Source organism: Miniopterus schreibersii (genome assembly GCF_964146895.1).
Source record: "Miniopterus schreibersii genome assembly, chromosome: 1".
In the NCBI taxonomy this organism is placed as follows: Eukaryota; Metazoa; Chordata; class Mammalia; order Chiroptera; family Miniopteridae; genus Miniopterus; species Miniopterus schreibersii.
Genome location: NC_138101.1, coordinates 116,612,285 through 116,638,400, shown reverse-complemented (window position 1 = coordinate 116,638,400; position 26,116 = coordinate 116,612,285). Strand labels below are relative to the sequence as shown.

General features: G+C 44.2%; 1 protein-coding gene across 1 annotated transcript in view; it reads left to right on the top strand.

Annotated features, from left to right (window-relative positions):
* Positions 1 to 26,116, top strand: part of JCAD (junctional cadherin 5 associated) — a 44,616-nt gene that overhangs the window by 12,251 nt on the left and 6,249 nt on the right. The window contains exons 2-3 of the mRNA XM_081160680.1: positions 1,267 to 1,605; positions 16,968 to 20,746. Coding sequence (XP_081016806.1) covers positions 1,325 to 1,605; positions 16,968 to 20,746 — 4,060 coding nt within the window. The 5' untranslated portion in view covers positions 1,267 to 1,324. The remainder of the gene's footprint in view (positions 1 to 1,266; positions 1,606 to 16,967; positions 20,747 to 26,116) is intronic.

Here is a 26,116-nt window from a genome sequence, read left to right as displayed (position 1 = left end):
AGCCTTTGCTGCTGCTGGAGTCCAGCATGTGGTGAGGAGGAAGGACATGTGCAGTCAGAAGAAGCCTGGGCCTCAGTAAGAATTCCCACCGACAGGAAGCACATGCGTCTCCTTTCACCTGCACACGGGCAGCAGGCATTTCCTGGCCATTGTTCGAGGGGCCGCCTCAGCACTATTTCCGTCCACCAGTGAAGCAGGGCTGGAGCTGGCCAGCTCTTAAAGGCTTGGCCTTGGTGTGCTGCTTTCCCAAGCCAGCACCACAACCTCTGGGGAGCCAGAGCCAGCTGACCAAACTGCCTTCCACCCTTCTCGTTTAACAACGAGAAGACGTAGGAAAGAAGATTCTCTTGTATAAAAATAAACGTGGCAGCCCCACTTGCTTTCAAAAACATGCTCTCAAGCAGGTTCCTGTCTTTTACTTATTTATTTATTTATTTTTTTTGTACTGTGGCTTGAGGACAGTTTACTGTGGGAAGCAGCTGCCAGTGAATTCATGTACTATGGCAGGACTCGGATGCGGACACCATGGGCCTGGAGATGCAGAATGTTAACCCAAGATTTATTGAGGAGAAATTTGATTCTTAAAAGTTTCATGTGGAAAGGGTAAGGCGTGTAGTAGGTTAGGCGTGTAGGCTTGATCAGTATGTCATGTGTTTTCTCATTATGAGCCTAAAAACTTAAGATCTGTTTTCAGCAGCTGATTGACCTCCCCAGGTAGCTGCCCTTGCTCAGCATTTCATGCTCAAGTATGTCATGGCTCTGTGTTGATTAAAGATCTCTTTCTGTGCTTTTAGAGTGAAAGGTATATCTACAAGATGAAAGCAGGGAAGTATAATAAGATTAAGCTGGACACTAGCAGTTTCTCTTTTTAGAAATACCAACTAGTAATTGCAGCTTCCAAGTCTGTATTTTACCCTCTCTCCTATGCCTATTGTTTTGAAAAGACTGGGGCAAGGGATGTTGGACACTGCCAATCATTTCATTGCTCAAACACCATTCCAGACTCCTCTGCAGGAGGCAGCCATCTGAGGGTGGGGTCCCCAGAATAACCACCACATCCTACAGAGCCCCTGCAGCATCCACACTCTCTACTTGAAAAAGACAGAGAGTCATTTCAGGCATCAATCCCCATCTCCACTTTCTGTGCGGGGACTGTGCTGTATTCATAACCAGGGTCTAGTTCAGGGTGAAGGGAGGTGGTGGTGTCAAATGTGGCTGCAGGGAGAATTGGTGGGTCCTCACAAACACTTTCTGTTGTCCCCTCAGTGTGGGTCCTGCTATGATGACCATCCCAGAAGCTGAGCTTGGATGAGGCCGGTGCATTATGTACAGTGTAGAAGACCTCCTGATTTCTCATGGATACAAGCTGTCAAGAGATCTTCCGGCACCACATGAGGGGCGCAATGAGGGGCGCCAGCCAGAGAGGACAAGAGCGAGAGTAGGCCATGGCCTGCTGAACGGGTGTGAGGATGGCCCTGCAGCCTTCCCACACAGTAAGGGGTCCCTGGGGACAGGACGTATGAGTGATTCTGAAAATGACCGCCATGCACTGAGAGCCGGTGGAGAGCCCCAGTGTGCCTCTGCTGCAAGGATGTCTGAGGAAGGGTAAGTGTATACCCACCATATTCTGCGTTGGGCAGTGGATATGAAATAAAGTCCTCCAACTCCTTATAGTTGGCTGGGGTTGGGATGGAGGAGGGTGGTGAGGGACAAGAATGCTGCTCTCCATTGAGGTACTGGGATGTCCTAGCAGCACAGGACCAGGCCATAGAAGGCCTTCAATAAACTGGTGAGGAAATGAATTTTGTCACTGCAGTTCAGTACTCGGCTTCTTTGTTCCCTTGTAAGCTCTTGATATTGCCTCAGGTAGGAATCATTTAAAAACTCTGTAAAAGGCACACATTCCTAGTACATTAAGCTTTCTTACTAATATGTTTCAGTATTTGGTACTAAAGAGTTGAAAGAGGATTGTATTCCCCTCCGTTGGTGAAGAACACCTTTCTTCTTGGGTATCCATATAATTCCACTGGCTCCTGACCCATGCTTCCCTTGCACACACACTAGACCCAGTGTGGGTCCCCATCTGAATACAGCTGCATCTGTGGGTATTTGCTTACAACAACAGAAAAGGCCACTTGACTGGGAGAACAGGAGGGTTAAAAAAGAGGGAATTTCAGCAGCTTGCCACAGAGGCAACATGGGAGAGGAGCTCTGCAATCTCATCCAAGTCATTTTGACCTAGAGGAAACCTTTTTCATCACTTCATAAAACTGTTTGTCTTTAACGCTGTGTTGGAACCAGGCTCAGACCAGGGAAAGAGGGCTCTGCCTGTATTGAGCATCTTTTGAAACTGTGTATAACTGGCAAGAAATTAACCTGTCTTTAAAGGAAACAAACAAGCACATAGAAAGGGGAGTGAATTAAGTCTACAGGGGCTGAACTAGCCTTTAATGGTTAGAAGTCACCTTTTTACAGAACAGATCTTTTTTGTTCTTTGACAGCTTTCAGGCAAAACATGGTAGGGATTTTGTTCTTATAATTCAGAGCATCTAACATGTTGGTTATTAAGTAAAAGTGAAGGTGATCATTTCATGCCCAGTGTAGTAAAAGTAGGTTTGTGTAGACAAGCCAGACCATTTCTCTGGTGGGAAGAGTTATCATTGATGGGACCAGGTTCAGGGGAGACCCAGAATGGAAAAGAACTTGAAGCTGCGTTTATTTAACTTTGGCCTTCCAGAGCACACTTGCGTCCACTGCTGTCTCGAGCTTAAGTCTCTTTTGAGCCATGTTCCCTGAAAAAGAGACCCACCATGGACTCTGGAAGAGGGTACTTATGGATGAGTGACTGAGAATTAGACCAGCTTAGTTACCATGACACAGACTTGTATATCTGTACTTTTCACCTTATATTTCAGAGTCATAAGAGCTTGTTACAGTGCTGGGCGTACTAGGTGTTTATTGTATGTTCATGGATTTAGTTCATTCTTCCCACCATTGTGACAACTGTTGAGAAGCAGAAAGTTCAGGCTGTGGAATTCATGTGCACACACCATGTAGGCTCTGCGCAGTCTCCCCCAGTCTTGAAGGTCTGGATTAGAGATGAGAGTTGGATCCCTGAGTAAGAGATGATAGAATCCCCTTTAGAATTCTGTGTGGGCAGGGTGGCTCCCAACCTCGTCTATAACTTGCTTAGGACTTAGTAGCTCCTATGTGACAGCAGGTTCCTGAGGACCACAGGGCCCACCAGCCTAGCCTCTAAGTGGGTGGGCATCACCAGGTCTGCCAGAAGTCTTTCCTTCTGACATGAGTAAAGTGCCCAGGTGAGTGGCTCGTGTCTTCATACAGATGTCAGAAGTTTTTTTAAAATTATTTTAATTAATTTTTTATGTTTTTATTGATTTCAGAGAAAAGAAGGGATAGGGGGAGAAAGACAGAAAATCAATGATGAGTCACTGATTGGCTGCCTCCTACATACTCCCTAGTGGGGATTGGGCCCGCAACCCGGACATGTGCCCTGACTGAGAACCTCCTGGTTTATGGGTCAACACTCAACCATTGAACCACACCAGCCGGGCTATGCCAACAACAGAGATCTTGACAGATCTGGCCTCTTTCTCCAATTCTGTGGTTGGCTGATTAACTTGGGAGGTGTACACTAGCTTTGGGATTGAAGGTTGCCTGGTAGTGTTGAAAGAGATAATGTACAATACATGCTTGCAGAAATCCATGCCAGTGCCCAAAGCCTCAGAGACCAGCTGAGTTGGGTTGTAATGAAATGATGTTTTTTGCTTTTTTATCCTCACTGGAGGATATTTTTTTCAATTTTCATTGCAGAGAGTGGAAGGGAGAGAGAGAGAGAAACATCAATGTAAGAGAGAGAGACACACATCAACTGGCCATCTCCTGCATGCACCCCAACTGGGGCCTGGGATCGAGCCCGCAACCGAGGCACATGCCTCTGGCTGAAATTGAACCCAGGACCCTTAATTCCATGGGCCAACAGTCTAACCACTGAGCCAAACTGACCAGGGCTGTTTGTTTGCTTTTAAGTAGTCAACAGAGAACTGAAAACAGGAGGTGAACAGAAAGGTGGGCAGGAGGAGCATTATTTTTTCTCATCAGAAAAAAATGTGCTTTGGGACAAAATAAATAATAGTTAATAGTCTAAAAATTAAAAACAAGAAAAATGAAACCAATAATACTTCAGCTTTCATAAGTTCTGAATCTGGATAAATAAATGGTACTGAACCAGATCCCAGCCTTCAGTCACTGGATGAGTGCAGCTGTGGTCCTGCAGTCTAGCCTGTCCCTCTGTGACCCTGCTTGGCTGGCCTCTGGGTGGGGGGAAGGTGAGGCCCAGAATGGCCCTGTGTTGGCTCCAAGCCATCAGGGTGACTGGGAATCATCACATGGACCCTTTCTTCCTGTAGTTTCTCTGGTGGGTTGAGGTCTACCCTAAAGTGTGTCCCCACACCACGGGCCGGTCCTCAGCGCTCCACTGACTTCCTGGGAAAGATGGCTGTCACAGTCATTTGGAAGACCACAGGGGCCAATCAGTCAGTTTGTTTTATTCTGGCAGGATAGTGATGGAGGCATGCTGGTAATGTTATTTCATAGCCAAAGAATGTGAAGCCCCGTGAATGTTGGTGACTTGGCAAGGGCCACCGGAAGCAGTAGGGGGAGCTGCCAGGCCGGCTGGTGGTCACCTCCCTGCAGCAGCATGGGGCCTGGCCGAACTCTCTCGTGTGAGGCCTAGCCCACTTTGGAAGGGACGGACACTCAGTCCTCTGGGCGCCTTTCGCAGTTGCTCAGTGGCCTGTCCTTTCGCACTTCCTTGTCCTCTGCCCTCCCAACAGCTCACATGGATGTGAAACTGCCCAGCTACAGCCCTTTCCTGTCTGGAGATATGTAAGGAATGAATCCTGTAACACCTGAATTAGAAACATGTTCATCACTCTGCTTCTCTAGATATGTTGCTCAGGGCTACATAAATGAAGGTGGGATTGTCCATAATCTGGGCCATGGTGGGAATGGTCAGAATTTAGTTCTTTCCCCCTGATAATTAACATCAGCTTAGAACAGAGTTTATGTAAGGGCTGGTTATATCAAGTAAAACTTTAAAAAAAAAAAAAGAGTATAGATATGGAGTCTTGACCAGATTTCCAACATTCAGGAATATGAATTTCCTAACTTGCTGAAGATCAGGTTGTGCTTTGAGCTTCTACTGTCATTAGATCAAGTGATACCGAACACCCAAGATGGGACGAGAATGACGGTTCTGACAGGAGAGGTGAAGGAACGACTGAACTTGCTAAAAAGCTCTTACTCTCAATCAGTGGAGCCAGGACCAAGAGTCCATTCTTATTTTACACAGTTATTTATCCAAACTGATGATTAGAGAGCTATTGTTTTCCAAAGCTACATTCAGTGTGTTGCAGTGGCTGCCTCAGGGCTGGTAACTTTACAAGCACTGACCCTGATTGTACACCTGCTTGCTCAGGGCCTCCCTGGGCCTCATTGCCTGCTTTGTCAACCCCCAGCTCTTTAATGGGCCCTGCAGGCCTCCTCCTTTGACTCACACCTGCCTTTCCTATGTCCTCTCCCATTTCCAGGATGCCAGCCGCACAGGGCACCATGTGCTCCCCACTCCCTAAGCCCTGCCCAGAAGCACCCAGAACCCTCTCCTCCCCATCTCCTTGGGAAGCCCAGCTTACCAGTTTGACTTGTTCAGCTTCCTCCAGTTAAAGTTACTCTCCCATGTGTTTTTCCAACACTTTCTCCTAGTCCCCAGGATTGCTAGCTTCCTGAAGGCTGATACCATTCTCATATTCTCATTCATCTCTGATTTTGCTAATTCTGTTAAAGATTTTTGCATTTATTAAACACTCAAACATATTTCAGAAATAAATACATGGGATAAACCTAGTCCTTTTATGGCAAAGCAGTTGTGTAAGTGCTGAGTATTTCAGGTCATTGGCTATGTGAGATGGGAGGTAAAGATCTTGTCAGGGATAGGACCTGTGTGAGGCTAGTTTGGGGAGCTTCCATTGTGAAAGGAGGGGTGTTGGCTTTCTGTGATGGACAGTTGAGGTAGCAGTGCTGATGGCTTCATTTGCACACACTAACTCTTGGGGGATGAGCAGGGAAGTAGGGATGAGGAAATAATAGAGACTCAGAAAAGTCCCTGCAGACCGACTAGTCCTGGTGATACAGTTTCCCTCCTCTGTGGAGTCTGTGGGTGCAGGAAGCTGAGCCCACCTGAGTGAACAGGGGGCGGTTGTTGTGAGAATGTAACAGGGCGTCTCCTGGACCATCCTCAGGTAGGAAACATAGACTCACAGGCTTCATTTCATGTGGGAGCCAAGATTGGTCCATCAGTTGAAGTCTCTCTGGGTTGGAGTTTGTCCCTGGGGGACTCTTTGGGTCTCTGTCAAACAGTGTCTCTGTCTCTGCATCTCCCTGCACTTCTGCTCCCTCCTCTGCTGACCAGCCTTTTCCCTTCATGGACAGTTATTTTTCCTAGGAACTTGGGCTCTTGGTTGGTGAATTTTTTTCTCCTTTTCTACATCATGGTTTAACTCCAGAGCCCCTGATGGCCACTACCTGCTTTTATCAGTTAGATTTTTGAGAGAAAGAATTGGTAGTCTTGGGCAGGCAGTGGATGCTGTGGCCAGCCAGTGGGGTCAGGGGGAGAGGCTAGACAAGAGAAAGTAGATTAGGTAGGGGAGTCTGAGCTTCATCCACTGGGCGAAGAGGCTGACAATGAGGGCAGTTTCCAGGCTGGGTGGGGGGTGCTCTCTTCACAGATTATTCATTGACTCTAAAGACTTGGCATTTTCCCCTTTGTGTCATTGACTCCACAGAGCTCATCTACAGGCTAACCCACTCCTAAGTGGTCTCAGTGAACAGGTTGTGGTGCTGAAACTGGCTGAAGGCTTTGCAAGAAAGTCCCTCACATGCTACAGAAAAACCTCACAGACCATGTCAGATGTCACTATAGTTATCCTACGTGCACAGCTGGAAAATCAGGAGTGTCTGTAAAACAGCACCCAGTCAGTATTCTATAGATCAAATCATTTAATGCTAGAGTTTTATTATGTCCTAATTTTTTGCCATATAATTAACAACAGGTACTTAGTGAGTGCATTTTATATGTGGCATCTCTGTCCTCTGTCCGGCAATACAAAAAGCATGTTCCTGAAAGCCTCTATTTACATCTGTGTCCAAAGATTATAATGAGAAGTATTCTTTTAATTCAGGGATGGGGAACGTCTGGCCCGTGGGCCATATAGGGCCCGCGAAATCATTTGGTCTGGCCCGGCCAAGGCAACTGCTGGCAGGACTCAAAATTCAATAAATCTAGGAGTTTTTTTCATAGCTAATTTTTTTTCATAGATAATTTTGTATGGCCCACAAATGATGTATAAATATCCAAGTGGTCCTTGGCAGAAAAAAAGTTCCCTACTCCTGTTTTAGTTCATCAGTTTGCACTAAGTTTAACTGTTTATGCACATACTATCCTGTTCCAACACCCACACACACACACACACACACACACACACACACAGACAAATTAAGGGGGAAAGAGGAGACAAAGGAGAAAAGCTAGCTGTTATCTATATGTGGAGGAAACTGCTGCTTAAAATGCAAGTAGCCATAACTACCATTAAATTTTGTAAAAGACTGTTATCAGGCATTCACGGTTTCCTTGATGTTTCCTTTGAAATATTATAATCAGAGGAAACTGTAAAATAAAGTAACATAGCAGAGGTTTGAATCTAAAAATCACACCATAATAGGTTCTTTTCTGCTTAGCCCCAGGAATTCTGGTAAAAATTTTTGTTAGTTAACCATGAGAATGACTTGTAATTATCTCTTGTCATCAGCGGCAGTTGTAACTAATTAGAGACTGAACAATCTAGGAGAGTCTGTGATGTGGCGGTGACCTGGGGCCTCATCTTGGGAGGTTTATATTTGATCAGTAAACATCCATTCTAGACAGTGCTACTGGATATGGTAAACAGTTAACTTCCAGAGGCTTTTAAGCTTCTCTCAAATCATATCCTGCTTATAATGGTTTTCCAAAAAAGGAATGCTTCAAGTTTAACATCTGTTTCTCTGTAGCTTTTTCTCTTTACAAAACCATACTTCTACAAACATTACTTGTCTTTTAGCCGCTTGCTTCATATCCTAAGTGTTAGGTGTTGTTATTTTGACCTCTTCACAGAGAAAAATCTGAATTGTTTGAGCTGTTGTGCTTATGAGTACACATGAAGATTCAGACCTCCTATTTTTCCCATTGTCTTTCTGTAAACCCTTCTTCTGAGGTGTTTTTGTTCTTAAGTGGTGTGACCTCTGGAAGTGCTGGGACCCTCGTTCTCTCTCCTGCACACACTCTCATGTTGCTTCATGGTCACCAGTTTTTCCCGACAGGAAGCAGGTTGGACTCTTGGAACATGAGACTCCTGGAAGCGCAGTGATGAGGAAGTACTTGTAGAATGGGAAGACTTCAGCAGTGCAGCCTAGAATTCCATTTGTGTTGGTAGCCGTGTCATCACCAAGAGGAAAATTATTAATGTTTAGTTTCTTCTTTAGCTAGAGAATTGGATTAGTTAGCCAGCTGGGAAATACCCAAGTGAGAGACACTGAGTAGTAAAAATATGAAACATGGGTCTAAAAACGAGCTGAGTGGGTCTTCAGTTCTAGTCACTTTGTTTCAGAGAAGACTACAGTTGACTATTGAACAACATGGATTTGAATTTCAGGTTCAACAGGCCGTGGATGGAAAAGAGTATTTTTGATGAAGCAGTTGGGAATCCGCGCATGCAGAGGGTCGAATGTATGTATGGTTCTACACCATTGTATATAAGGGATTTGACCATCTGTGGATTTGGGTATCCACAGGGGTCCTGGAAACAATCCCCCAGCAGATACTAGGGGATGGCTGGGGCATCAGAGTTACACTCAGACTTCTGACTGCGCAGAGATTGGCACCCCAGCTTCTGTGTCGTTCAAGGGTTAACTGCATCCCTCTGAGTTCTTGATGAAGTACAAAGAGTCTAGACGAGAGTCTAGCTGACATACTAACATGTACCAGCTGTGGGACCTCAGGGCTTTAGTTAGCTCCCCTGGGGTGCAGTGTCCTTGTCTGTCTATGGAGTGTGGACGGGTTCTTTATAGCCTCAGGCTCTCTGGTTTACTTGTCCCTTGCTAGCTGCCTCCCCTACTCTTCACTGCTCTAAGCTTTCCTTCCAAAGAGCAGAGGGACAAAGGCACAGAGAGCACGCCATAAATGTTCATTGAATAAATGAATGAATATATAAAAGTGAGGGGTGGTGATAGAAACATGAAAGGGAACTGAGAAACTAGGATGTTTTTGTTTTTTTCATTGTCTATGGTGACACTGTATGGACGACACTAATGAATATATTTTAACTTGATAAAAACATAATGTATCCTTATTAAAGAGAAAATAGGAAAACATTGAAACAATCTGCCTTACCTATTGGATTTATGTGAGAGAAAATGAATCGTAGCTTGTTCTTCCTGCTTTGTTTTCATAAACGAAATACGTATTCGTTTGTTCTACATCATCATTATGGAAACGGGTGTAGCTTCTTCCTTAGAGACCAGCCAGCACCGGAGGGACAGAGTCTGTTATGACAGTCAGCTATATCATTGTTTCCTGTGATTGTGAAGGCCTATAGATTACGACTTAGAGAAAGACAATACAGATCTAAAATAATCACCACGTTGAGACAAACAGTTCTCCTCTCCTCTAAGCCCCTCACCCTCTTCCTTGGATGATGTGAGGAAAAGAGTTTCAGAATTATGTGCTCCACTGAGAATTTATTTTAATTGGGTTAACAATAGTAATAATAACTAAAAGCAAGAGTTTATGTTAGATACTTTGCTAAATAGTTTAAATGTATTATCTTATTAATCCTCTCAACAAAACTTCAAAAGGAAGGAATTATTATCATTCCCTTTTGATATATGAAGAATCAGAGGCACAGAGAGGTGGAGTATGTTGCAGAAGGCTTACAGTTAGATCATCGTGTGTTGGCATTTGAACCCACGCCATCTGGCCAGCTCCCAGGGCAGATTCCCACACTTTCCCAGCAATATTGCCACACTGCTCCCTGCTGGTGCAGTGAGAAGCCTGAAGCCACCATGGTCTCATAGCCTTGTGCAAGTGCCACAAGCCTTGACTGGGATTGGCTGCATGCTCACTGGGTCCCCCTCACCCCCAGGCCTGACTGCAGGCACCATCTTCTCATTCCACTCTTGCTTATCTAAGCCCTTTCTCCCTAGAGCTTGGAGATATGTCAGAAGGTGATTAGTAACCTATGGTAAATGCAAGTGCAGCCACCAAGCACTCAGATGAGGAGGGAGGAAAGGCACATCTTGAAGGAGGGAGGAAAGGCATTTGCCCTGACTTTTACCTGGGTTTTACCTGCAGTGAACTGCAAGTCCAGTAGTCTCCACTGCTCCCTGCACTTGATCTGACATGACCCTCCCTGAGGGTCAGCTTCTCCATGAGCTCGAGGAGGCCCCTACATCATGATGGTACACAGATGATGTTTTATATAGATGGTTATTTACACAGTGTAGTATATTGAGTATACCAAGGCGTGCTAAAAATTACATAGCAGGCTTCCAGCACAAAGAGCATTAAGAGCAAGTTCTGTAGCAATAGATAGCCGATCCCATCACAGAAACATGTCAAACTTCCAACACTGGGGCTGGTGCATATGAGTCACTCTGAAGAGGTTCTTCAACACCTCTGCTTGTCTAGAGAAAGGGAGCTTCTCCTTTGAGGAGTGTGAAGTTCTTTAGGTGACACATGCTACCGTTATGCTCAGATTGTGCATCTGGGTAAGACTGACTGACCCACTGGAAGGGAGCAACTTCTGAAGGAATGACTGTCGTAAAGTGCTGCAGCCCACCCTGGTCCAGAATGTGATACCAGGGTTTGAAGGTGATGGCAGTGCCAGCATCTGCTAGGCTGGCAGACCTGCAACTGGAAGAAGTAACTGGGCCTGGGCCACTTTAGTGGGGCATCCCACCCTCTACCCTAACCTCACAGGGGAGCATAGCTGACTGGACTCTGGGAGCTGGCGAAGGGGACCAGATTCAGGATTTTGTTCATGGAGGAGAGAGGGCATTTATCCCATGCCCACCGACTGTTGGGCACAGAACTAGATGATAGCAAGTTGATACAGCAACTAAGGTTCTTGGAATCCACTGAGAAGGTAATCCTGGAGTGTGTGAAACCATAGGTAAAGTCATTCAAATATTGCCATTCTAAGTAGGCTTTTACTTTAAAAAGAAGGGCAATATTGTCATTGAAAATGAGTCATATGAACTAATGGAAATGTTTCCTAAATTTTTCATCATTAGCTTTTATATATTCAGTGACTGGGTCTACCTGTTTGTTTGTTTTTTTAGACATATTGTTTTTCACTTGTTTATGTTTCAAATATTTTCCAAACAGTTTTTATCAGTTGTTTTATTGGCATCATGTCTCTTTTCTGTGATAAAACATGGAGCTGCTCGCAAGTATAACTTCCTTCTCATCTCTGTACTGTTCTCCCAGGAATTCTGTATAAAGACCCTGCTTGTCTCATTGAACTTGTCAACACAATTTATTTGGGCTATCAAATTCCACTCTGCTTTTCTTATCTTTTTCCCACCCTATATTAATGTATTCAGCATGTTTTTGTAAAATGTGCTATTGTTAACATTTTAAAATGTCAATTATTTGCCTCATTTTTTAAAAGAAAAATTTGATTTCATCTTATTTCCTCAAAGGTATTAGAAAATATATCCTTGGCTTTGAAGCCATCTGAGGTAGCACACATTTTAGCTGGCAGTTGACATCATACATCAAATATCTACTTTTGATAACTTGTCTGAAGGAGAAATTTACCAGAACTATCACCATGTGGGGTTCACTTGTGCCTTTCAAAGCCAGGGTCGTACTAGGTACAAATATAGATGTTTATTAAATAAATGATTTATAGTTTTTATGTCATGTGAACTATTTTTAAAATAGATTATTTAAAATTTCCCAGATGACCTGTGTGTTCCTTAAATTGGGATTTAGGTGCATTGTGCAAATAGAAAAGGTTTAACCCAGAATGTTTAACCATTTTGATTAGTTATATATGACAGTTTTGACAAAGTTAAGGTGACAATGTAACATTTTGGGGAGGGGAAGGAAACTGACCACATTACTTGTGCAGGTAGTTGCAGTCTGTTTATATTCTTGTCATATTTATGTCTCTTTGTCTTCTGATTATACTCATGGCACATAGCTAGACAAGTAGCATCTTGGGATTTCAGCCACATCTTGGCATTTAGATACACCACGTGTTTACCAAGAAACCAGAATACTGATTGAGAAAATGAGCAGAAGCCACATAGTATGGTTTCTTCCATAAAGTCGTGCACCCCAGGAAAATGTTTGTAAGACCATAAGGAGTGTAGTGTGTGTGGTGCTTATTAAAGCTATATGGGCCCTGGCCGATTTGGCTCAGTGGTTAGAGTGTCGGCCTATGGGACTCAAGGGTCTCAGGTTTTATTCTGGTCAAGGGCATGTACCTCAGTTGTAGGCTCAATCCCCATCTCCTGTCGGGGTGCATGGGGGAGGCAACCACTTGATCTCTGTCTCTCACATCGATGTTTCTCTCTCTCTTCCGCTCTCTTTCCCTTCCACTCTCTTTGAAAAGCAATGGAAAAAATCTCTTTGGGTGACGATTAAAAAAAACATCATCAGCCGAGAAAGTAAACTCTGACATAGGGCGTCAACCACATACTCCCTAATGATTTATTTTACTCTCTCTTAATTGAGTCTATGACAATTGACACTTCTTATTAATTTCCAGTTTTTGTCTTGCCCTTGGACTTTCCATGGAGTCTAAGACCCTATAGCCAGTAGGTGCTGAGGACTTTTAAATGGTTCATCTTCTATGGTGTTTCTCAGGCTATGGATGGGAGTCACAGAGGATTTTCTAAGGGAAGGGACTGTGGCTTCCAGAATTCTGGACTGTGATTACTGGCTCACCTGGGTGGGTAGCAGTGTGTGTGTGGTGGGGGGAGATGTGCAAGCCCCCCTCCCTGCTGCTATGCAATGACTAATCCTTACAGAACCTGACCCATGAAGTGCTCTACTAAGCATTCAAAAGCTAAATGTTCAAAACCTGATTTTGATGACAGCAAAAGCAACAAAGAAATTGGCCTTCAACCAGGCCCAATGTTAAGACAGCTTGCACTATGTATGAGTAGTAAATGCAGAAGCATTTAGGCTGCTCAGTGGCCAATGCTTTCCCTCAGGTTGATTTTAAATACTTTCTAGTTTTTCAACCCATAACTCAACCTTACTTTAAGTGGCTGCTTAATAAGTTATCAAGGGTGGGAATGGAGACAGGATTTGAAGAACTACACTCACTTTTTAAGGCAAAGAAGTAATTCCAAAATAATAATAACAATAGATTTTTACTATTCTTTTACCAGCTAGGCTTCTGCAGACCAGCAGCCTTCCGCCTACGTGCTGGGAGTGGTTCTCCTCCAGCCCAGTCCCCTCAGCTGCCATGTTCCCGGGCCTTTACATGCTGTGGTTGCACAGAACTAGTGGCCTAGGAGCCTCTCTCTGTTCCCTGCCATCTTCACTCTATCGTGCTATCAGCTGAAAAATGGACTGTGTTGTAGAAACTGTTTGAAACCACAAATGACTTGTAGACACATGAAAAAAATTAACCTTACTATTGATCAAAGAAATGCAAACTAAACCAATGAGAAGTTATTTTCACTTACCTAGTAATAACAACAACAACAAAATGATTGTGCCCGGCCGGACATGGCTCAGCAGTTGAGCGTTGACCTAGGATCCAGGCAGTCGGGGTTCGATTCCTGGTCAGGGCACATGCCCGGGTTGCGGGCTCTATCCCCAGTCGGGGGCGTGCAGGAGGCAGCCGATCAATGACTCTCTCATCACTGATCTTTCTCTCTCTCTCTCTCCCTCTCCTTTCCTCTCTCTGAATCAATAAAGATATATTTTAAAAACAAAACAAAACAAATAAAATAATTGTAATAACCAGAGATGGGAAAGGTTCAGCATGACCAGCTCTCCTCCGCCCTGCCCTGGGGAGGACAAATGGGAATGGCTGATCTGAGGTCAGATTTGACAATACGGATAACATAGGGAATTATTCTGAGACATGCTTAGTGTTTGTGAACAACAGTGTTTCTCAAAGTGCTTTAGAATGTAATCTACATAAATGTCCAACAGTGGTTAAATAAATCATTACATATGATAGAATACTAATCCATTAAAATTATGCATTTGAGGAATTTTTCATTACATTGGAAGAAGTAAAACAGTGGCTAACTGAATGGGCTTTATGGTCACACTTCTTGGGTTTGAATTCTTTCCCCCCACTACTTACAAGCTGTGTGACTTGGGAGAGTTGTTTAACCTCTCTGTGCTTCAAGTTTCCTTATCTATAAAAGGGAGAAATAATGGTGGTTATAGAGTTAAGGAAAGATTCATTTAGCATGCTTTGCACAATGCTTGACACAGCATAAATGCCCCCAAAATGTTAGTGTTAAGCAAATTAACTTTTGTGTCTCAGTTTCCTCCTTTGTAAAATAGGAATGAGGATAGTCCTCTACCTCAGAGGAATGCTGGTGAAGCATAAGTGAGTATATGTCTAGAACATACTTAGTATGGACCTAGCACATAGTAACAGCTATGTGTCAGTTGTTTGTACTACAAATGGTAAGGAATGTTCACATAAAACAGATTCCTAGTAGAATACTAAGGTTAATTTGAAAATCCATATCCTTGCACACACACAGACTAGAAGATACCAAAATAACAGTCTCTGGGTAGAAAGATTGTAACTGCTGTTTGGTATTTTACTTTCCTATATTTTTCCAAAATTTCAGCAATGAATACATATTACTTTTATAATTCAAAAAGCAAACAACAGTTCTAAATTTGAAACTTTTTCTATTTAATCAAAATGATTGAGTACCCCAAGCTTCCTTTCAGTTAATGGCTTTTTTGTGTTAAAGTCCTAATATCTGGTGATTTTTAGGCAGTCACTTAATATTTCTGTGTAGTATAACAGTGTTGTTCAGATTTTTTCTTCAGCTGCATTTGAACAGTGATTTTAAACTTTGGGTGAATGCTAGACTCATTTGAGAAGATATTAAAATATACTAGTGGTGGGCTCCTTGCTAGACTGATTAGATCCAAATATAAGGGGGTAGGCCCTGGGAATTGCTATTTTTCAAACGCTCACAAGGAAATTCTCATGTGCAGCCAGGTGGTGAACAGCAACCTGGAACTAGGCCGGCATTTATACCAGACTGTGCTACATTTCCTGCCTGGCAGAGAGTTCTGCCCATGAACAGAGCACCCTCTTCCTCTGGTCAATCTCAGAGTCAGCACTGGAAGTATTTACCACATTGTCTAAAGGGAAGACTTCCCCCTGGAGTGCTTGTTAAAAATACAGCCTCCTGGCACTGGCCGGGTGGCTCAGTTGATAGGAGCGTTGTCCCATACACCAAAAGGCTGTGGGTTTGATCCCTGATCAAGGCACATATAGGAGGCAACCGATAGATGTTTCTTTCTCACATTGATGTTTCTCTCTCTCTCTCCCCCCTCCTCTCTCTCTAATAATCAATGAAAACATATCAGGTGAGGATTAAAAAAAACCAAAAGAGCTGCCTAGACCCTAACCCATACTTGAGGCTGACTTCCAGGGGGAGAGACTTGGTAATGTGTGTCTTTAATGAGCCCACATGAGGGAAGTGTGGGAACTCTGCTAGAGCCGTGTGGTTCTGTCTCAGCCACACACTGGGAATTCCTGGGGGACCTTGGAAAATGCTGATGCCTGGTCCTCCTCCTGCCTCCACGATTCTAAGGTGATGGAGTTGGGATACTTCCTAAGCATCTGAAGCTATGATGTTCCTCCAGATTCTAACGTGCAGCCATGGTTGACAACCACGGGCAGTGATGGTTCTCAGAGTGGGTACTAGGACCAGCAGCATCAGCATCACCTGGGGACCTGTTAGAAATGCTCACTATGGTCCATATATGAGAGAGATCATGCGGTATCTGCCTTTCTCTGTCTGACTAATTTCACTTAGCATTATATACTCAAGGTTCATCCATGTTGTCGCAAATGGCAAGATTTTATTTTTCTTTTATGTCTCAGTAGTATTTCATTGTTTCTGTATACAACAAAACAAAAACAAACTCATAGATACAGAGAACGGATCTGTGGTTACCAGAAGGGAAGAAGGTTGGGGGTGGGCCAGAGGTGGGAAGGGAATCAATTATATGGTGATGGATAGTAATTAGACTTTTGGGGCTGATAACTTTATAGTGTTGAATTATAATGTTATACACCTGAAACTTAAATAATAATTTAAAATGTACTTTATGGAGCCCCATCAGGCCTGCTAAATCAGAAACTGGGGATGGGTCCCAGAAGTCTGTGCCTCAGCAACCCTCTCCTGATTCCTGCACACGTTGAAGTTTAAGAACCACTGCTATAGGGTGGGATTGTGAAAAGCAGGTTCTCATACTTGCTTCCGAGAGCTCAGTGGTCTGGACTGAGCTGGGAATGAACTCCCAGTGGCCCAAGACCTCAGGTTTACCCTTGTTCCCTTGGGCATTCAAAGCTATAAGGGCCTTGACATCTCTCAACTATAACCAGTGTCCTGATGTCTGTGGGCAGCCTGTTGCTGCCACTCCTAGGCCCTTGGATGGCAAAACATGTGGCTGCCTTCCAGCCATAATTAGTGGGATGTGTTTTCTTTAAAGTTGACAAGTACTCTGGTTGGGAATCTACTTTTCAAAAGTACTGACCCATGTTTGACTTGGATCACCAGTCACAGAAGCAGTGTGTGCTTCCTCCCTTGGTTTAACTTCCATGCCTCTTATTTTGTAGGTTTTATCATCACCCCATGCTGGCATGGTCCTCTCAGCACCAGAGTGGTCATAAGCACGTCTATTGGAGAAGAGGACAGGAGGTCAGTGGCTTGCTGGGTCCAAGAGACCGAGAAGACCTGGAGGTCAGAGGAGTGGCCCAAGCCCTCAATCTGCCCATCCACACGAGGGAGGGCCCATGGGAAGTTGGAGGAAGGACAGAGAATGTGATGAAGAAGGTGGTTTGGGAGGAAGAGTTGAGAACGGCAGGTCCTGCCAAGTGGCGGAATGTGAACCTGGAAAGCTGGAACCAGCCAAGGAAGTTAGGAAGGCAGATGTCTGATGGTGACAGGGAGAAACTGTTTCAAGATCTGAACCCATTTATGGGAGGAGAACACGTGTTGAATTCCCAAAGCAAAGGGAAATCCCGGTCTTTGCCTAGAGTTCTCTCCCCCAAGAGCCTGAGTTGCATGGAAATTCCGTTCAGTGATGGGCATTTATCAGGTGTCCCTAAAATGCCATTTTACCCTCCAGATTATGCACCAAATTTGGAATCCACAAGGAACCCTGAGAAGGGTGGCTCCTTGGTCCCTTTACTGTGGCCAAAATTTGGGAGACCCCTCAAGCCTCCATCCTATGACTCCTACCAACACTCCAGGGGAGGAGTGGAAAATAGCGACGATCTGGACAGCCAACAGACAGATCTGAGTGTTTCCTACATGCCCAAGACTAGCGACTCCAGGCAGGAGGTCGGCCTGCCCGACTCTGGTTTGGAGCCTCCAGTGTACGTGCCTCCACCATCGTACAGGTCACCACCCCAGCACATCATCACAAACCCCTACTTGGAGGATGCGGCCCCCAGGCATGTGTGTGATGGTCGCTGTCATCCGGTTGAGGAGGCTGCTGCCAGCTGCCAGCTTCCTTCTGGTTCCCTTGGGACTGGAAATGAATGTGGTGTAGGCCCACTCACTCCTCAAAAGTTCCCGCATCAGCCCCATCGCATCACTGCTTACGACGGCTCTGTTGAGTATATTCCCTTTGATGACCCACGGATCCGACATATTAAACTGGCCCAACCCCAGGGCTTCTGTGAAGAAACAAAGGTGGATGAGAAATTGTACAACTCTGTTCCAGTCTCTGTCCCAGATCCAGCTCATGGAAACATGCACCATGATGGTGCTGTTTTGAACCCACAGAGCATCATGCCCCCGTCAGGGAGTGAGAAAGGCCCTACCCTTGTGGATCCCAGCCCCCGGTGGCTGTGGGGCCAGATCCCCAGGGATGGAGAAAATGGTGGCTTTCCTGACCAGAGAGACCACTGTGTTATGAGAGGACAGTGGCCTGATGTGAGAGGCAGCCAGCATGGACAAACAGAAAGCCAAGTCCCCTCCCCAAACCCACAGGGAGAGAGTACCTGTGAAACCCAAACCAAGCTCAAAAAGTTTGAAACTGGGATTCAGACCAAGAAAAGTTCAAAGAAAAAAATGAACGAGACGATATTTTGTTTGGTTTCCATCCCAGTGAAATCAGAATCACATCTGCCAGATACAGATACGAACAACAATGACTTAAAACAGAATGCTGATAAGAAGCATGGGCCTGATAAGAGCCCGGCTCTGCAAGAACAAAGTCTGCTGAGCATGTCTTCCACCGACCTGGAGCTGCAAGCTCTCACAGGAAGCATGGCTGGGAGAACAGAGTTCCAAAAACAAGATCTGGGGAAACCAGAAGAAGACAAACAAACAGATGACCTCAGATTCATTCACCCCATGAAACACAGAGTACTCCAGCATTCTGGCTCGTGGCCAGGGCACCAGTACAAAGATAAGCAAACACAAACCACTTTCACAGAAGAATCCAAAAGCCTGCAGCCCCCCACTGCTGAGAAGTTGGGAGAGTCACCTAATGCAGTGCTGACTCCAAAATTTCTAGACCCTACTGCCTCCGAAGCTCAGATGCACATGGCATTAGATTCCAGTGACCAAAACCAGAGGCCAAACGTTCATCACCTAAAAGGTCAAGTGTCCCTCAACCCTTCTAGCTACAGTGCTTTTTCAAGGACTTCCTTATTCACAAACCAGGCCCCTGTGCCAAAAGTGGGCCAGAGCCAGCCCTGCGTGGATGACTGTGGACGTGGAGCCAGCCGTGTGCCCAGAGGAGAGGTGGTGAAGGGGGCAACCACAGGTCCATGCAATAGTCAACAGCTGTTTGGTCAGTTTCTTTTAAAACCAGTTAGCCGCCGTCCTTGGGATTTGATAAGTCAGTTAGAAAGTTTTAATAAGGAGCTTCAGGAAGAGGAAGAGAGCAGTCACAGCAGCAGTGGCAGTGAGAGCAGTGAGACAGAATGGCAGCCAGAGGGCCATGTTGCCTGCACACTCAGGAATTTGGGCTTCAGTGAAGACAGCCAGGAAAGGAGAGCGGAGGAACCTCCAAGGAGGTTGGTGCCACAGGAGCCTGTGTGTAGGTCGGGAAGAGTTAAGAGTAAGTCTGAGAGTTGGAGTGAGGAGCAGAAGCCTACCACCAGCCACCAGGGTGCTTGTCCTCAATGCCCGGGCCCCTCACAAGTGGAGGGCAGCAGAGGGGAAGTGTTGCTGTCAACACAGGGAAGCTTGATTACAGAGAGGAGAAACCAGGAGATTGGGAAAAGAATAAAAGATCTAGCAGTCAGCCCAGGTCCTGTGAAAAGAATCACATCTTCTAGGTCAAATGACATTGTGTCTTCATCTGATTTAGCAGAACTGAGGGAGCCCCAGGAAAGGCAGGAACACCCTGGTGTTTTAAAGTCTGTGGAGTGGAGCAAAGCAGAACCCCCCAAGCCTGGTGGTGGGGAGGAGAGGAGCACGGTGGTCCCACTCTCTCTTGCCAGCAAACCTCTCCAACTCTCAGTACCAGACTTGAGGTCCATGGGGCTGACCCCGGCACAAGAATGGAGTGCCAGTAAATTAGATGGGCGTTCAGGTGACACGAGTACAATAGAAATCTCTCCAAATGAGTCCCTTCAAGTGAGGGCTGCAAGGATCCTGGGCATCGAAGTGGCTATGGAGTCCCTGCTGCCGGTCGCCAGGAGAACAGGACATAACCAGCCCCCTGAGCCTGATGGCAGTGCTCGCAGGTTGGTGTCACCTAGGGAGGAACCAGTGTCCCGTCCAGCACAGCCAAATGACCCCACAATGTCCACTGATGCCTTTTATGGCAGGAGAAAGTGTGGCTGGACCAAAAGCCCTCTGTTCGTAGGGGAAAGGGACAGTGCCCCACAGGCCGCATGGACTTCTGAGAGCTCATGTGTGGACAGGGCTGTCCCCAGCAAGCCTGCTGACCCTGAGTCTCAGCCCAGTGACCTGGAGTCCAAGCCCTTCAATCACAAGGACATGGGGACAGAAGCACCCTTCAGGTCCACTTTGTTCCATTTTATAGAAAGGACTCCAAGTGTGGCAGGCTCAGAAAAGAGGCTCAGAAGTACTTCCAGAGTGATTGAAAGTTTACAAGAGAAACTGGCATCCCCCCCCCGGAGAGCTGACCCTGACCGCTTGATGAGGATGAAAGAGGTGAGCTCCATGTCTCGGATGAGGCTCCTGAGCTCCCGGAGTGCTGACCCCATGGAGGAACTGAAGGCCGAGGAACTGAAGGCTGAGAGGGGTCCAGGGACTCAGCCGAGAGGCCTGGTGTCTCTGATCACTGGGGACCTGGCCCAGAAGGTGGGAAATACATTCTCGGTCTCCAAGGGCGCCCTCTCACTAGAAGAAAATGGGCATCTGGCAGCAGGAAGAGAGAAGAGCTTGGATCAGGACTTTTGGTGCCCAGGTGAGGAGTCAGGGAAGTGGCAGGTGTTGGTGTTTTATTTTTTTTTTTAAATCCTCACCGGAGGATATGTTTAGAAAGAGGAAGGGGGAGAGAGAGAGAGAAAGAGAGGGAGAGAGAGACATCAATGTAGGAGAGAACTGAAATAGAAACAATCAGTTGCCTCCCATACGCACCCCAACCAGGAATGGAACCCAGAACCCTTTTGGTGCATGGAATGACACTCCGACCAACTGAGCCACCTGGCCAAGGCAGGCGTCTGGTATTAATTTAGTGTCCTTGGGGCATAAAAAAATACCAGATTGATGGATAATGAAAATTTGCGTATTCAGAAAAGATCAAGTTGACCCTGTGAATTATTATACCAAAAGATTCTTCATTTTACAAAGTATTATTTAGAAGTTTCCTGAAAAAAATTAAGATCTTATAGTATATTTTAAATGATTATATCTTTATAGAAATTACATAAATTTATATCAAATTATCCATATAAACAACATATTGGACCCCTTACTATGAAGAGGTGAATCAATAAAGTATTCTAACTTTGGTGCAGGCACCTTGATAAATCTTGTAGAGACCATAGCATTTGTGCTCTATACTCTCTCCTAAAATAAATAGGCATTCACCCAAATAATCCTTGTTGCTCTTTATTAACCTAGTAAGAAAAGACATACAGGTTGATTAAATAAACTACCATCCCATGATGCCATGTCTCACATCACCTTCCAAATTCCTTTGTCCCTTCCCCATTTTTATCTGTTTTCACCACCACACCATTTATGAAACTTTAGTAGACAAAAATTAACAGTTTTCACTTTCTCATGCCCCACCCCCTAAAAAATTCACTCATTAACCCTGTTTCTTAAAGGCCCCTAAGTTCTGACTTTGAATCCCAGGCTGGATGGTTTGGGTAACAGCATCCTGCAGGCCTTTGGGACTCTCCATCTCTCACCTTAAGGTGTCTTTAGAGCCTTCTGTTTCATAAACCAGAGGCAGGTTCCCAGTGACAGTAACAGTGATTTTCCTCAAACACAATTTCATCACCTCAGCTATGACACAGATAGGCCAGGAGAACCCTTGGCATCTCTGTTTCAGATGCTTTCTCCAGGGGCTGGGAGTTATCAATTATATATCCAAAAATGATCAGAAGAGTTGAGGTAGTTATCAGAGGTCTGCATCATAAACCACAGACTGGGAGGACCTTAACTCATTAATTCAGACCTTTTCACAGTAAGCTGAAACAGTACCCCTGAGGTGACTGTTAGAGCACTGCCCTCAGACCCCAGTCTGGCCTCCTGAGCTGGGCCCCTCCATCTTCCAGTGCTGCCCTAGCAGGTTGGTTTCTTGCCCTGCCTCTCTGTTTTCTATTTTGAAATCCAAGGATGGATTTATTTATTTACTTTTCCATAAAGACAAACGTTATCTGAACATCTCCATTTCTAGACTGTCAGCATTTTTTTCAGCTTCTTCTTACTTGCTTTGAAATAGGTTTGACTTTGTGGTGATTCTTATTTATTTATTTTACCCATTATCCCCACCTCCCATCCCCTTTGTCAACCATCAGCTTGTTCTTTATGTATGTGGAACTGTTCCTGTTATGTTTTTGGTGTTCATTTGTTTTCCTTTCTAAGATTCCACGTATAAGTGAAATCATATGGTATTTGATTTTATCCAACTTATTTCACTTAGCATAATACTGTCTACTTCCATCTACACTGTCACAGTGGCGAGATTTCTTTTTTATTGTTGAGTAATATTCCATTGTGTGTATGTACCACAACGTTTTATCCATTTATCTATCGATCGGGTTACTTCTATATCTTGGCTACTGTAAATAATGCTGCAGTGAAGCTAAGGTTGCATATGTCAGTGTTTTTTTAATTTCAGATAAATACTCAGAAGTGGAATTGCTGGGTCATATGGCAGCTCTAATTAAAAAAAAAAAAAAAATTATTTCAGAGAGAGGAGAGGAGAAAGAGAGATAGAAGCATCAATGATGAGAGAGTCATTGATCAGCTGCCTCCTGCACACCCCCTGCTGGGGATAGCGCTCACAACCTGGGCATGTGCCCTGACCAGGAATCGAACCGTGATCTCCTGGATCCTAGGTCGATGCTCAACTGCTGAGCCATGCCAGCCAGGCGAATTTCTATTTTCTGAAGAACTTTCATACTGTTTTCCACAGTGGCTACACCAATTTACAATCCCACCAACAGTGCACGAGGGTTCCCTTTTCTCCACATCTTCACCAACGCTTGTTGTTAGTTGATTTTTTTGTTGTTAATCCTCACCGGAGGATATTTTTTCCATTGATTTTTTAGAGAGTGGAAGGGAGGGGGAGAGACAGAGAGAGAGAAACATCAATGTGAGAGAGGCACTTTGATTGGTTGCCTCCTGCATGCACCCTGACCAGGGCTGGAGCCTGCAACTGAAGTACCTGCCCATGACCAGAACTGAACCCATGGTCTGTCACTCTAACCACTGAGACAAACTAGCTAGGACTGTCAATTTTTTAATAACCATTCTAGCAGGTGTGAAATGATATCTCATTATGGTTTTAATTTGCATTTTCCTAATGATAAGTGATGTTGAGCATCTTTCCATATGCCTGTTGGCTATCTGTATGTTCTTATTGGAAAAGTGTCTATTTAGGTCCTCTGCCCATTATTTAATTAGATTGTTTGATATTTTGGTGTTAAGTTGTATGAATTCCTTGTATATTTTGGATACTAACCCCTTATCAAATGCATCATTTATGAATGTGTTCTCCCATCCAGTAGGTTGCCTATTCATCTTGTTGATGGTTTTCTTTGCTGCGCAAAAACATGTTAGTTTGATGTAGTCTAATGTATTTACTTTTTCTTTTGTTGCCCTTGCTCCAGGAAATATATCATAAAAAATAATACTAAGAGAAATTAGAGAGTTTACTGCCTGCTTTCTTTTTTTGTTTAATGTTTTTATTGATCTCAGAGAGAGGAAGGGAAAGGGAGAGAGAGAGAAACATCAGTGATGAGAGTCATTGATTAGCTGCCTCCTGCACGCCCCCTACTGGGGATCGAGCCCACAACCCGGGCATGTGCCCTGACCAGGAACTGAACCACAATCTCCTGGATCCTAGGTCAATGCTCAGCTACTGAGCCATGCCCGGCTGGGCTACTGCCTGCTTTCTTATAGGAGTTTTATGATTCCAAGTCTTACATTTAAGTCTTTAATTCATTTTTAGTTTATTTTTGCATGTAGTGTAAGAAAGTGATCCACTTTTCTTTTTGCGTGTCTCTGTCCAGTTTTCTCAACAACACTTATTGAAAAGACTGTCTTTACCCCGTTGTATATCCTTGTTTCCTTTGTTGTAGATTAATTGACCATATAAGTGAGGGTGAAATCCAAGAATTTAAAAGTAGATGGAAAAGATCACTTGTTTCAGCAGGAAGAATCCAAAAATTTTTGTTAAACAAAAAAATCTACTTGGCACTTTTTAAATTTTCCCAGAAATGCAGTATGATTTTTAGGAGTATTAGCCAATGTTGCTTTGTTCCCTGTGCAAAATACTACATTATTGAAATTACTGATTTGTCAGGGCCTTCTTGGACCGCCTCATTTAACAAATTTGATCTTTGCTGAGGATGAGCATACTAAGAATGTGGAACCTTTGCCATTATGGTGGAAAAAATGTTATATGGCCTATTTTTTGAGCTGTGGGGATTTATTAGGCTTCAGCATGTTTCTTCCTTTCCCACTTCCCCCCAAATATTCTCACTCACTTTTAAATGCTAGTTAAAAAGACACCATAGGCTTTTAAAGTCAGTTTCTTTATCTATAAAATTAGGATGATTTTATCAGTCCTGCCTCATCCTGAGAATTATAAGGACTTTAAAATAAGACAAATCCTGTTAAAATAAAACACCAGTTTGTAAAGATTTCTATGTCCCAGTCCATAGCTACATATTTCAGGCAGTATTTTATAAAATTTCTCGTTCAACAAAACACTCCCTCAATTTTTAGCTTGACCATTTGCCATGTGAACGGGATGGGATAGGTATCTGAAAACACCTAAATAATGCCAATTTTAATTTTATTCAGCCATTAAAAACAGCTCCTTGTGACCTTATTTTTTTAAACCATAGTTACTAAGGAGTAGAAATATTTTTTCTTCTCTTCTTCTGATGCATTTGTTAATACATAATAAAATGACCAAAAATCTGAAGGCAGAGAGCTACTAATGATGACAGACAGCTACCTCAGGCATTCATAAGTAATTGCATAGCAGGACACCACTAGGGAAGATTTCTTAGACGTGCAGCGGCCCATGTGAAACTCCATCGGCCTTTTATGTGAAGGCCATCAGGCCTCAATATTCAAATTAGTTCTTTGGAGAAGTTACATGAGTGAGGTAGTAAAACTTTTCACAAATGTTAAATTTTCTCTGTAGTGTTGCTTTACAAATTAGAATAAAGCCTTGTTGCTTTGTTGCTGGTAAACTTGGACTTTGTTTTCCTTTTGCTAAGATTTATTTATTTTAATCCTCACTGGAAGACATGCTCATTAATTGATTCTAGAGAAAGGAAAGGGAGAGAGAGAAACATCAATTGGCTGCCTCCTGTACGAGCCCCAAATGGGATCAAACCCAAAACCTAGGTATGTGCCCCTGACCAGGAATTGAACATGTAACCCTTCTGTGCATGGGACAACACTGCAACTAACTGAACCATGCTGGTAAGGGCTTGCTAAATTTTATTTTAAACACAAGAATCCTCATCTCTATCCCTACCCCACCCCTGCCTGCATCACCCCAATGTGTCAGAACCACTTCACTGCTTCTGAATGCACAGCCTACTCAAATTTAGATTTTGTTATGGAATTTAAAAACAAGAATATACCATGTTTATCTGTAAATTCCCCCCACACCCAGAATGCTATTATCTATGTTGTATTGTGGTACCTATCATCATAAAGTGTCCTTACTTCAGCTTAAAGATGGGCATTTCAGCTAACATGTTTTCAGTGGCCTTTTTGGGCTCTGGCTAAGAAATCAGCAGCTCAGAACTAAGGGAACAGAATCACATCTCCACTGGATGGATTATATTCCAATTCAGAATGTAATCCTAGTCACTGACAGTGTTCAGAACCTGCTGGTTCCATTAACTTCCATGTATTCTCTTCATGCAAGTATGGGAGGAGGGACTCTGCCTCAGGCCACAGTGGGGGAAATCTGGGAAGGTTTCATGATGTCACATAATGCTATTAGAAAGCTAGATGTCAACACATCTTTAAAGGGGTGTTCATATATGAAATATTCACTAGTGCAGGCTTAGTGACTTCTCTTCACATGAAATATTGCCCACAGGAGCCAGGATTCCAAATCCTCAGCTAA